Source organism: Ranitomeya variabilis, chromosome 5 (genome assembly GCF_051348905.1).
Source record: "Ranitomeya variabilis isolate aRanVar5 chromosome 5, aRanVar5.hap1, whole genome shotgun sequence".
In the NCBI taxonomy this organism is placed as follows: Eukaryota; Metazoa; Chordata; class Amphibia; order Anura; family Dendrobatidae; genus Ranitomeya; species Ranitomeya variabilis.
The window spans coordinates 562,468,492-562,482,936 of record NC_135236.1 but is presented as its reverse complement, the minus strand read 5'-3'; the positions used below and the strand labels follow the sequence as shown (position 1 = coordinate 562,482,936).

At 40.1% G+C, this 14,445-nt stretch overlaps 1 protein-coding gene across 6 annotated transcripts in view; it reads right to left on the bottom strand.

The window, feature by feature from the left end:
• The window catches only part of ACSL6 (acyl-CoA synthetase long chain family member 6), a 364,139-nt gene that overhangs the window by 64,167 nt on the left and 285,527 nt on the right, over positions 1-14,445 (bottom strand). For all 6 annotated transcript variants that reach the window (XM_077265964.1, XM_077265965.1, XM_077265970.1 and 3 more), the window contains 2 exons: positions 13,565-13,699; positions 692-787 (listed from right to left, as the gene is read on the bottom strand). In XM_077265964.1, coding sequence (XP_077122079.1) covers positions 692-787; positions 13,565-13,699 — 231 coding nt within the window. The remainder of the gene's footprint in view (positions 1-691; positions 788-13,564; positions 13,700-14,445) is intronic.

Below are 14,445 nucleotides of genomic sequence, written 5' to 3'. Positions count from 1 at the left end.
CAGTAGAAGTCCCGTGTAAGGATGGCAAACTCGCAAACGTAGAGCTACAGTGGCTGATCGAACAGTTTTAGGTGCTGTGCATTAATATATATAACCAGGCTAGTTGTTCACCTTAGTCAGTCAGCTGGGGGAAGGTGACCAGAGTGTATCTGTGTTGGTGCTTAAGAGAGAGACAATCCAGAATCACTTTCTAAGAAGAGACTGCACAGGCCGCGTGCACCAAACTGCAAGTATCCCTGGTTGCTACAAACAATATATGCTGTTTGTTACTCAGTCGTGTATGAGTAGCCGGAGTCTATTTAGTCAGTGCCTAGACAAGGCTAGGGATTTTTTGTTTATGGTTTTGTTTTTTCGGTGCTGTGCAACCTGTGGAAATAAACATTGTTTTGACACAAGAATCCAGTGCCTGTGTGAATGCTGCCTACTGCTGAGTGTGAATCCACTATAGGATACACAAATTGTAGAATTAAAAGCACATAATAATGATTGATGTTTAAGAGGAAAAAGAAAATTAGCAAGTAAGCAAAACAGATTAGATACATGGGTTAAGCAGGCTAAACAGCAATTGTCCCTTAATAATTAATATGCTTGATATAAGTGTTTATTAGCTGCCAGGTGTACCATTGTTCTGATATGCACTAGTTAACCAGTGTCCTTTGCAGCAAAACAAACATAAAATCCCTTTACTTACCTGACAGCCCAGGGCTGCTCGTAAAAATCCCAGAACTGTGGGAGATGCGGGTGCTGCTCCTGTTACAATCATTCTTACTCGTCCCCCAAGACTTGCCTGGACACAAACATATATATATATATATATATACACATCACACCATCATATACATTTATATTACACACCATATCGATGTAAACAAAATATTTTACAGAACTATTATGCATAACGGTTGTCCAAGAAAAAATATGCTACCGTTTTATTTATTTTTTTCATACATCAATACTAAAACTGAAGATAAGAAACTTTGTTATATATCTTAAAAGAGAAGTTTGCTTCTTCCACCTTCTAAATTAATCTTTTACTCTCAAATCATGACCATAATCTCTAAAATCTCACCAAATACAGATTTTCACATTACTGAGATGAAAGATGGCAGTTGCTGTGTAAGAAGAGAAACCGGGCAGAGGGTGCCTTTCTTGTGCTGGGTCTGGAACTGTCGGGGCTGTCTCCTCTGTTGTCTAGGGGAAAGTTTAGGCAACCGGTCCGATCTTTGCACAGGCTGATAGGGGGTGTGGCTAAGAGTGACCAGGGGCAGCGCAGCGCGCGGGAACAGACGGAGTTGGTGGGAAGGCGCAGCGCCCGGCTAAGGAGAGTTAGAAGTCCTGCTTCGGGGACCATTAGTAGCGAAGATGCGTGCTCGGCCGTGAGAGAAACCTACCGCAGAGACTCTGACAAGAAGCTCGCCATGTGCAGGTTGACTCCCAGACATCAAGATGCCAATCACTCTATAACGGTCAGTGCTGCATGTGTGCCGCCTGACAGAGACTGAGATGTGGTACCGCTTCCTGAATCCCCGTGCATATTCGTCGAGCTTCGCTTAATTGCTTAATTTTGACAGGACTGTGGCCTATACATTGCCGGCCACCGGAGTCTCCTTGCTGAGGATTCCACGGGACGTTTCAAAGACTTAACGTCACCAGCAGGGAACGTATCATCGCCTTCTTCAGTACCACACCGGATCCACGTCATGCCGACGGATGTTGGCACCATTATCTACTCCGGGACCGTTTCTATCAGGAAGATGCTCGATGGATAAGTGACTTCTTTGAGAATGATTAGTTTAGGAAGAGAAAAAAGCAGATTTTTCCAATAAGATATATTACAAATAGTGATGAGCGAGTATGCTCGTTACTAGAGTTTCTCCAAGCATGTTCGGGTGGTCTCCAATTATTTCGACGTGCTCTGAGATTTAGTTTATGTCGACACAGCTGCATGATTTGCGGCTGCTAGACAGCTTGAATACATGTGGAGATTGCCTAATAAACAGGCAATCCCCTACATGTATTCAAGCTGTTTAGCAGCTGCATCGACATAACTAAATCTCCAAGCACACTGAAATACTCGGAGACCACCCGAGCATGCTTGGAGAAACTCGAGTAATGAGCATACTCGCTCATCACTAATTACAACGTTTCAGTTTGTCTGGATGCAGTGAGTAACAGTTCAGCTGTCCAATTTAGGACAGGGGCGTGCTGAGCTGTCACTATGGTGAGTGACAATTCAGCCGACCAATCAGAGCCAGGGTATGCCAGGTCTTCCACCATTTGTCTGCTATTTGAATGATTATCTGGCTATTTAGGTGGCTCTATGCCTTCAATTAGTGTCAGTTGTAGCGTATCTCAAGTGGTGTGCGCTTGCTCTGTGTTCCTGTATTTGATCTTTGTTGCCCGACCTTGGACTTTGCCATTGACCAACTGCTTGCCTCACTGTATTGTCTTGATCTGCTACCTTTCCAAAATTGTGACCTGACTAAGCCTTTAGCTTACCCCTTTGTTTATGTTGATCCCTGTTGATATTGTCACGAGGGTATCATGCCCCCTGGAAGAACTGGAGTTAGTCATGTTTGGTAATTAATCACAAGTCTTCTGTAGAGATAGTGTGATTTGTGTCCCACATTAAATGGATTTAGTTTCCTCTGGTGCTGAAGAGGTTAACAATCTTTCTATGCTAGTCAGAAACATGCAGCTACATTTCAACTGCTTCTGATCTGGTCATTGCCTCTTCCTATAAACATTGGTCGGACCTTTTTTTCCTTGCTGGTAAGGCTACTTTCACACTAGCGTCGTACGACGCACGACGAATTGCGTCGTTGTGACGTACCGATGCTTGCAGTGAAAGCGCCGCACAACGGGGGCAGCGGATGCTTTTTTTTAACGCATCCGCTGCCCCATTGTGGGGGGCGGAGTTCCGGCCGCGCATGCGGGTTCGGAAATGGCGGACACGACGCACCAAAAAACGTTACATGCAACTTTTTTGGTGGCGACGGTCCGACGCAACATGACGCAACCGTTGCACGACGGTTGTGACGTGTGGCAATGCGTCGCACTGCGTCACTAATGCAAGCCTATGGAGAAAAAAAGCATCCTGCAAGCACTTTTGCAGGATGCGTTTTTTCTACAAAACAACGCATAGCGACGTGCAGTGAACGACGCTAGTGTGAAAGTAGCCTTAGAGATTTGTCTTCCTGTGCTGTGTGCTGTTGGAGTATACGTATATATAAGTATACTACTTATTGTAGTGTTCTGTCGTTTGCTGTAGTATGTTTGTTTATCTCCTGGTCCCTGTTCTCATTTAGCTTATTCATCCTCCCTATTGTTGGTATGATGGAGGTTTTCTGTTATCTCTGTTTTATCTGTGTCTTGTTTACCTTTCATTTCTGTCCCATGCCTCATTGGATGAGGGAGATGACAGATCAGAGTTTAACCGGAACATAGTAAGGACGGAGACTTGGACCTCTCTACCTTCAAGAATACCCCCCGGGACAGGGATAGTTAGGGTCCCAGTTTGAGTCCCCCCCTTCCTTACCGAAGACTGTCATAGCGTGACAGATATTTGGTCCTGGACCTCTTGACTACCTAACCTCACGGCTTGTCCATGAGTAGTGACTAACGTCACATTCTCATTCTCATGTGTAGTACTGATTTTATTGGAAAAAAATTAAAACATTTACTCTTTAATACATCAATTTTTATAGAACAGGAGAAACTGAATATATTGGAATATAGTATAGTTTTGAGGGAAAAGATTTAGTATAACTTGTACTTTATTCATTAATCCCTTAATGGTGGAGCTTATTATGGCCTTTATACACAAGCCCCAATTTTTTTATTCAGTGTCACTTTATGTGGTAATTAATAACTCTAAAATCTTTACACATATGATAGTGATTTTGAGACCGATCTATTTTTGACAAATTGTACTTGTATTTTAATTGTAAATTTAGGTCAATATGTTTTGCATTATTTTAGAAAAATAGCTGAAATTTGATGAAAATTATCAATTTTCAAACTTTGAAATTTTACAACCTTAAACCATTAACATTCCCACATCAGCATCATTTTTCAAATGTGCTTTTATTTTGTAAGGAGGTTAGAAGGGTTAAAAGATTAGCCAATATTTTATAGGAGAAAATGCTCCAATTTATTACATAATTTCTCCCAAATGTAGCAATACCCCAGTAAGTGGTCAAAAGGTACTTTGCCACCATTTGAATTTTGGAATGCAGATTTTGTTGTAATAGATCATGAGCACCATCAGCACAGCTCCATAGGTACCAAAACATTAACAATCACTCATAAATGACCCCATTTTGTAAACCACACCCTTCAAGGAATTCATCTAGGAGTGCAGTATTTTGAAGCCATAGGGGTCTCACAGAATTTTATAACATTTGGAAATTAAAAATAAAAATTCCACCTTTACCACTGAAATATTATGTTACCTGACTTTTTTATTTTTACAAGGGGTAACAGGTAAAAATGGCCCCCAAAATCTGCTAGGCAATTTCTCCTGAGTGCAGTGATACCCTATATGTGATCGGAAATGACTGTCCAGGCAAACAGCAGGGTTCAGAAGGAAGAAGCGATAGTTGACTTTTGGAGTGTAGATTTTGCCGAAATACTTGTAGCCGCCATTTGCGGAGCCCTGACAGGGAATCTGTTACCAGAATTTTGCTAACCCCTCTGGAGAGCAGCAAGATATAGAAGTGACTTTGATCCCAGCAATCTGTCCATTACTGGGCTGCATGTTGTATTTCTTTATAAAATCTCGGTTTCATCTGGTACAGATCTAGCATTTCTCTGAATGCTGAGAGCTGTATAACCACCCACACCACTACTTGATTCACGGTTTGGGGAATTTGAATCACGTTTTGCGGAATTAATCCCCTTCACGACATGCCCATGTACTGGGCATGTCGTGTCTCTCCCTTTGATGTGGGCTCTGGCGCTGAGTCCACATCTTTCCCTGTACCTGTCAGCTGTTTTGTGCATTTTTTTTCCCATTTGCAAATTTAATTGAACTTTGTTTTTGTCACTTACTTTACTTACTTCCATTATGGGACTTAAGTATTCTACACTTTGATCGCTGCTTGATACACTGCAATACTTGGTACTTCAGTGCAACAGACCCGTATATGTTACACTGAAAAAAGGGAAGGTTCCAGCTTCAGAAATTGCAAAAATTTCTTGAATTTCAAAAGCGGTTCCATCATGAGGATAGACACAGGTGCGGGTTTCGAACATCCATTGCTTTCTTTAACACAGCTCTACAACACTGACAATTAGCCTATTGGACCCATGTAAATGGTATATAAGCCCAGATCCAGGTGGATTCAATAGACAACTGGAGCAGTTTGCTCTTGAGGAGTGGGCCAAAATACCTGTTGAGAGGTGCAGAAGTTTCATTGACAGTTACAGGAATTGTTTGATTGAAGTTATTGCCTCAAAAGGTTGTGCAACAAAATATTAAGTTAAGGGTATCATCATTTCTGTTCAGGCCTATTTCATCAGTTTTATTTATTTTTTAATTCTGTGGAAGCATGGTTGAAAAGCTATGTCAGACTTTCATTTGTTCATTTACATAGATTTTTTTTATTTATTATTACTTTTGTCAGATTCAAGTTATTTCTGTGACCATTGTGGGTTTTTCTGTCATTAAACGAGGGGTACCAACAATTTTGACCACGTGTGTATATGACAATGGGGATAGTAGGCATCCCTATTGGGTGCTTTGGATGGACGGGAAAAATTTTCTGAAATATATCCATCTAGTAAATAGAAGTACATAACCCATCCTGCGCATTGTTGCCCAAAGGAGCTCCCACTTGATGGAGTCAAAAAGCCTTACTGGCATCCAGGGAGGCCAACACTTGTCCCCCAGTTTGTTCTTCATGAACATTCTGAAGGATTCTAGATGAAAGACAAGTAGCTAAAATGTCAGCAAGTTTTTTTCATAGGTTGATATGAAGCAGAAAGGGTGGGGAGAGTGGAGTCCCTCCCAGGTTTGGGTATGGCAACGATTATTTCCTCCAACATGTACGCCAGTAGAGAGCCGCTCTCAATAGATTCTTCAAAGATGGACTTTAGAACTGGAGATAAGCACCGCATGTATTGTCCCCGGGGAGTTCATTGGAGCCAGGGGAATTATTATTTGGTAAATTCTCTGTAACATCTTACTTCTTTTTTCGTGATTGGTTGATCTAACAAGTCTCTAGCTTCCTGATTCAGGGAAGGAACAGGCACCACTGCCAATTATTCTTCCATTTCACTACCTAGCATTTTTATGGAATGGCTGGTAATGTATAACAATGATTTAAGAGAAAACCAGAATAACTACAGGAACATACAAACTCCATAAGCTTATTATCGTGATTCATCAGGACAGGAGATTCTGTTGCCAGTCTTGATAAGAAGGAGGTGTTTTGGAGCAGACGCCCCTGATTCATTAAGCGGCATTTCATCATTAATTTGATGAGTCAGTATGGCCATGCCCCGTCAAGTCCCCGTCCCACTCCATGGCGAATGGCATAAAAATGTCACATCTTTTTGACTACCTGGCACTATTCAAAAAAATTGCAACTTTCCAACTATTTTTACCAGAAATCTGTCGAAAAAGCTTTGATGAATTGCCCCCTTGTATTTGACAGATAAACATTTAGGTTCTCCGTGCCATATATTCCGTTTAACCTAATTTGTTACTGGAGGACAGGACACAGTGCACATGCAATATTGCCCTTAATTATTTATTGATGAGCTGACCAACTGGCAGGTAGACAGCAAATGAAGAACAACTTTAAACTCTTTGTAAGTCATCCACCCAGAGTAACCAGCTCAAGACCTGACCATTTTCCACTATTGCTGACTGCCAAATTGTGTGGCCTTTTGTAAATGCGGTTTTAGGAGCTCTAAACAGTTTTCTTGTCTGGATATTCAAAATTTTTGCCTCAATTTTCTTTTTTCGTTAGGTCTAATTTTTATATTATTTTCATATTATTTTCTTTGCCAAGATGTGGCAATTTTTTAACAAAAAGCAGTTTGTTCCCCTCGCCATAATACTGGTAATTATTTTTATATGTTGGATACATTTTTGGGGCAGGGCAAATAATAGCAATTTGGAATGGCAGTGGCTTTTTTAAATTTAATTTTTCTGGCTTTTTTTCTTAATGATTCATTTATTCATTTCACACATTGTGACACCTATAAGGTCCTAAAATATATTTGAGGGGTATTTCAACATTTAACTCCTTAAGAACCAAATAATTTTTCATTTTTGTGCTTTTCATCCACTTGTTCTAAGAGCTATAACTTTTTATTTTTCCATCGATGCAGCCATTGCTTTGTTTTTTTCTTCATTTTACTACACAATGTACTGGAAAAGAGGCAAAAAACTTTTCCCTGATTCATCAAAGCTTTTACGCCAGTAAACTCTGTCAACTTTTGGCGTATACATGTCAGTTTCTTTGGGGCAGAATGAGGGCATGACGCCACCGCTCGTCTAGTTCATGACAAGCTGTGGCATTCCTTATGCCAGAAATCTTGCTCCAGTCATTGACTGGAGTAAGATTCATTGTGAGATGCACAACAGGAGCATGTGACTTGACCATGCCCCTTCATCAAGATCGGCATGAAAATTGTCGGTCGTTATGAATAGGGGTTTTCAAAGGAAAAAAGCATTCCATGTGTGGTAAAAATGGGTTGGCATGATTAATGCAATACCAAACTTGTTCATTTTTTAAAAATTATTTTAGGTACCCTATCAGTTTCTCATGATTACGTCATGGGCAGCCAAAAGGAGCAGGTGACCGTATGTGCCATCACTGACATTATTTAAATGTCCCTGTGAGAAATTGACAGCGGCATTTAAAGGGAATCTGTCAGCAAGTTTTTTCTATCTCATCTGAGAGCAACCTAATATAGTCAAAGAGAAGCAGAATCCAATGATGTATTACATAGATTACTGGGTGCAGCCGTTCTCACACAATCAGCCTTTAAGTTTAGAATGAAGCAGAGCTGAGAAAGCTAACCCCGCCCACATCATGCACTCCAATGTCCATACAATGTCCATACACAGTGAAATTCTTAGTTGCCGGACTTGTCCAGCAATGTTAATCTCTTAGTGATAAATCCTTCACAGTTAGTAAACAACAGTACGCACTTTGACAAGTGACACATCCATGAATTCTGTGTTTCAGCCTCTATCTCCTGCTGTCTTCAGATTACATAGCAAAAACCTGCTGACAGATTCCCTTTAAGTGGTGAACTGCAGTGATTGTAGAAAGCTCTAGACACTGTAGTTACAGGCAGATATACCGACGCCTGCCTTGTATAGAGCAGTCTCAGCTCCTGAGACTGCCTCATATGTTCCTTTCTAACCTATGATGAAAATTCACATCATTAGTGTTAATGTTAAGAGGGCAATTAAGTGTCATTATGACTTGAAGGGCACATTTGGCACATTATTACTGTCTGACGGGCAAAAAGGGGGCCTTATCACTTTCCAAATAGCACCATGGGGGCATTATCACTTTGTGACTCTATACATTTTTGAGGTGCTCTCTATCTGACCCACTAGTATTTTGGGGGAGTGGGTTATTATAATAATGATACAATTTTACAATGCTGCAGGTGCAGACAGGATGGGAATTTTGTGTAGGTTGGGTATAAGTGGGAACGGTGATGAAAACATAATATGTCAAATGTTTCTTTCTTATAAACTCTTGAAAACTACCAGTTGGCCATTGAAAGTAATATAGGGTACTTCCAATCAACAACAAAAACTCTAGAAAATGGAAGCCTAGACCCAATAAAATAAAATGTTTTTCTAAATCATCAACAAATATGATTAAAATGTTCAATTAAGATACAGAATGAAGCAGAGGAGAGAAAATGTGAATCACAACATGATACGCCAGAAGATCAGCAATAAAAAAGGCCATAAAACTACACCATTATTACACAAATGAGGCCCTATGGCCAAACAATGAAAGAACACAAAAAGGTAAGCAAAGTTTTTTTGTCTGGTATCTAACAAGACTTGAATTCGGGACAATATGCAATATCCAATTGTATACTCATATTCTTATTGTATTTTATGTTCATCCAGAGCTAACAACCTCATAGTGCATCATTAATGTAACAATTTTCGGTAACAAGGTAATGTAATAAGTGACATTAGAATCTCTGTGGCACTAACATATCTGCATCTTTTGTATGAGGCAAGTCCAATCAATGCAGGGAGATGATTATCACTGAGATATGGGTATAAATGTGCAATTTACTCCTATCAGCTGCTCCCTGGTGTGCTCTGGTGAGATAACCAATGCACTACCCACTCTTGTTACTGCCTACATTTCATTTTAGCCTGCTCTGCTCAGTGGATTCTGCATTTTTGTTGTCTGATTCATTATACATCCTGCAAAATGTATGTAAAACTAAAATTAGAATTGTTTCAGAAAGGTGGAATCCTTGGAGGCGGTAAAGTATTTCTAACATCCATTACTACAACATTTATTCATTCTGTCATTGCAAACAGAAGAAAATTTCAATAGTCAAATGGAAATTTTCAAGTATATGGGCTAGTGTACATATTGCAGACTTGTCGCGTTTTTGTGACTTTTTTTCTGTGCAGATATGTCACAAAACCTGAAGGGCTTCCTAATCCCAGCAAAGTGCATGGGAATCCTGAAGTGTCCTGCACACGTCGCTTATTTGTCACTTGTAGTTTTGCTACAGATTTCACTTTTACTAATGAGTGGGGAAAATGTGAATCAAAAGTGCACCAAATGCGGCAAAGATTTTCCTATTTTATGCAGAGTTTTTCCTGCCAAGAGATGCAAAAATGGTGCAGAAGTTTCTGCACAAAATAACGTGTGCACATACCCTTAGATATTCAGGTGCTTCTCCCAAAATTAGAATATCATCAAAAAGTTAATTTATTTCTTTTCTTCAATACAAAAAGTGAAACTCGTATATTAAATAGAGTCATTACAAACGGAGTGATGTATTTTAAGTGTTTATTTCTGTTAATGTTGATTATTATGGCTTACATCCAATGAAAACCCAAAAGTCATTATCTCAGTACATTAGAATAATTAACAAAAAAACACCAGAAAAGGCTTCCTAAGCGTTTAAAAAAATCCCTTAGTCTGTTTCAGTAGGCTCCACAATCATGGGGAAGACTGCAGACTTGACAGAAGTCCAGAAGGCAGTCATTGACACACTCCACAAGAAGGGTAAGCCACAAAAGATCATTGCTAAAGAAGCTGGCTGTTCACAGAGTGTTGTATCCAAGCATAATTATGGAAAGTTGAGTGGAAGAAAAAAGTGTGGTAGAAAAAGGTGCACAAGCAACCGGCATAACTGCAGCCTTGAAAGGTGAAAAGGCCATTCAAAAATTTGGAGGAGATTCACAAGAAGTGGACTGCTGCTAGAGTCATTGCTTCAAGAGCCCTACACACAGACGTATCCAGGACATCGGCTACAAGTGTCACATTCCTGGTGTCAAGCCACTCATGACTAATAGACAATGCCAGAAGTGTTTTTCCTGGGCCAAGGAGAAAAAGAACTCGACTGCTGCTCAGTGGTCCAAGGTGTTGTTTTCAGAATAAAGTAAATTTTTCATTTCATTTGGAAATCAAGGTCCCAGAGTCTGGAGGAAGAGTGGGGAGGCACACAATCCAAGCTGCTTGAGGTCTAGTGTGAAGTTTCCACAATCAGTGATGGTTGGAGGAGCCACATCATCTGCTGGTGTAGATCAACTGCATTTTATCAAGAGCAAAGTCAGCGCAGCGGTTTACCAGGAAATTTTAGAGCACTTCATGCTTCCCTCTGCCAACATGGAGATGGAAATTTCATTTTCCAGCAGTACTTGGCACTTCTCGACACTGCCAAAAGTACCAATATCTGGTTTACAAACAACAATATCACTGTGCTTGACTGGCCAGCAAACTCACCTGACCTTAACCCCATAGAGAATCTATGGGGTATTGTCAAGAGGAAGATGAGAGACACCATACCCAACAATGCAGACGAGCTGAAGGCTGCTATCAAAGCAACCTGGGCTTCCATAGCACCTCAGCAGTGCCACAGGCTGATGGCCTCAATGCCACGCCGCATTGATGCAGTAATTGATGCCAAAGGAGCCCCGACCAAGTATTGAGTGCATTTACTAAACATACATTTCAGTAGACCAACATTTTGGCTTTTAAAATCATTTTTCAAGCTGGTGTTATAAAGAATACTAATTTACTGAGATAATGACTTTTGGGGTTTCATTGGCTGTAAGCCATGATCATCAACATTAACAGAAAAAAAACACTTGAAATAGATCACTCTATTTGTAATGACTCTATATAATATATGAGATTCACTTTTTGTATTGAAGAACTAAAATAAATTACGGTAACTTTTTGATGATATTCTAATTTTGTGAGAAGCACCTGTACATATTTCATAGTCATAGCCTGTTTGTTTCAAGAAGACCTCCCACCCTAATTTGCCACAATGGAAATTACTGGAGGACATGGGCTTTATCTCTGAAGGGGAAACAGGATCAGCCACACCATCTCCCGCCTATAATGTATTTGGGAGTAAAAATTATTTTTTTGTAATTATTGCTCTATCTATAGCGTGCTGCAGAACCAGTTAGATAAAAATCCTTTAATGAACTTGTTCTGACAGTCTTAAGGTACCTTCACACGAAACGACATCGCTAGCGATCTGTGACGTTGTAGCGTCCTGGCTAGCGATATCGTTTCGTTTGACACGCAGCAGTGATCAGGATCCTGCTGTGATGTCGCTGGTCGCTGAATAAAGTCCAGAACTTTATTTGGTCGTCCGATCGCTGTGTATCGTTGTGTTTGAAAGCAAAAGCAACGATACCCAGCGATGTTTTACACTGGTAACCAGGGTAAACATCGGGTTACCAAGCGCAGGGCCGAGCTTAGTAACCCAATGTTTACCCTGGTTACCAGCGTAAAAGTTAAAAAAACAAACAGCACATACTTACATGCGTCTCCCAGCGTCTGCTTCCTGACACTTACTGAGCGCCGGCCCTAAAGTGAAAGTGAAAGCACAGCGGTGACGTCACCGCTGTGCTGTTAGGGCCGGAGCTCAGTCAGTGTCAGGAAGCAGACGCTGGGGGATGCATGTAAGTATGTGCTGTTTGTTTTTTTTACTTTTACGCTGGTAACCAGGGTAAACATCGGGTTACTAAGCGCGGCCCTGCGCTTAGCAACCCGATGTTTACCCTGGTTACCCGGGGACCTCGGCATCGTTGGTCGCTGGAGAGCGGTCTGTGTGACAGCTCTCCAGCGATCAAACAGCGACGCTGCAGCGATCAGCATCGTTGTCGCTATCGCTGCAGCGTCGCTTTGTGTGAAGGTACCTTTACAGAAGAGTTTGAAGGTCTTTTATCTGTCTTATTTTGGCCTGCTCCTAGCAGATTTGGGACCACAGAGCACATCAAAGTTGAATGTGCAAAGAATATAAAGGTCTTTAAAACTTAGGGAAGTAAAATGTTTCTGAAACCCAATAAAATTATTGTTAGCTCCAAATGCAATTTTAGTGTTGATAAACTTTTTTGATGGGTGTTAGTTTCTCAATTTAGTTATTCTGTAGGGAACAGTTATAATATAATGGTAAAATAGGATCAATCTCTAAATCACCTTTTAAGAGGGGATGTTACACCCTCATATTGAAGGTTCAAGCATTGCTTCATCATAACTTGTAAAGTGAATAAGAGCTAGCACTCTAATGCTCCATCTAACCCCTGATCAGCTACAACTATCAGTTGTGAACAGTTAACTGAAGTGGGTTATCAGATAGACAGCAGACATAAAGTCTATACAAGAGACTGGGAGGTGATGCCTCCATAGAGATCAGCACCATTCCTGTGACCACAGGTCTATTACTTTTCTTTTTTTATCCATTTTATTTTTTGCGGCTACTTTTTGTGAATACTGTATTGTTTTGTATCATTTTGCAATATCTTTTGTATATTTTTATAAACACTGCCTAATTTTCAGATTAAATATATAAAATGTATTATCTAGTTCCTCTTGCTCTATAAACCGCACCTCTGAATTCACACGTTAGTGCAAACGGGTGTACAATTGATCTATATAAATGACTGGTGGTGGCAGCTAGTTTTTCTGTGGCTATTGCGGAGCTTGGCGGTGACCGTAACAAAGTATATACATACCCATGTGTAAGGATCGGATGTGTATATACTATATATCACTGGAAAGCGCACAATACCCAGCGTAGTAGCAAAAGCAACCATTGTCTTTTCCATCACTCATAAGTCAGTTATGTGATTGTCCTGACAATTGGAGGCTGCAGAGTGCTTATTCGTGTGAAATTTGTGGCAGTGGTGACATATCTGCATGATCCTTTGGATGATCCCTGACAAGAACCCTTAATTTTTTACTAGAGTTTATTAGTTTACTAGAGCAAGACAACACTAGGGTGTGAAACTTCTCATAGCAGATCAGGTCCACGTGGTAAGTACTTTTAATTATTTTTTACAGTCTAATTAAGTTTTTTTGTTTACCTGAACTTTATTAAAAAGTAGTTTGTCCCATAGACTGTTGTTCCTGATAACGCCTCTTCTAACTTCAGCCTCCTTCCGTTGAGATGCAAATTCAAGGATCAGTCTCTTAACAGGTGTATTAGCTTGACTGAAGATCTGCCCCAGAAGAAAGAACATGCTGTTTTAGAACCATGGAAGTTACAATTGCATTTTTCATTCATAAAACCAAACTACAAACCAGAGGCAGCATTATTTAAGTCAAGGTGTCTCCAAGAATGTCAGGCAGTTGTGGATACTTCTGCTGAAGAAAGGGAATCATTTAAATAGTGGAAAGGTAATGATTGTTGTTGGAAAAGAGTGTGCTTGGGAGGCCAAGCAAATACAAAAATACAAATAATATGCATTTTTACTTTTTATTTATTTTTGCTGATAGGGAAAGAGGGTGGCTTATTCTAAATTTCGATATTGAGCCTTTTGTTTTCTTACGGTTTGTTAGATTTGAATGTTTATCTGTGTTTAAAGGGAGATTTTGACATTGCTATGCCTGATGATGATCATTTTATGAGTTCATCTACAACTAGGATAAAAATGCTAATTTTAATATTTAACATTATTATGACATGATCATATATACATTTTTACATTGATTTTCAGAGCAAGTACAACAGTCTCATCAGTCATAAAATATGTATTTAAAGTGAATCTGTTGGTAGGATCAACCCTCCTGAGTCATCTACATGGCATGAAGGTCATAGAAATCAAAATAAAACAATACCTTGCTTGCTGCGATCCAAAGTCTTATTCCAGAGATAGTCATTTTTCTTAAATGTAAAGATGCTGTTATAGATCTATGATGTCAGCTCTGCTGTACAGCTCCCCCCCCCCCCCACACACACACACTG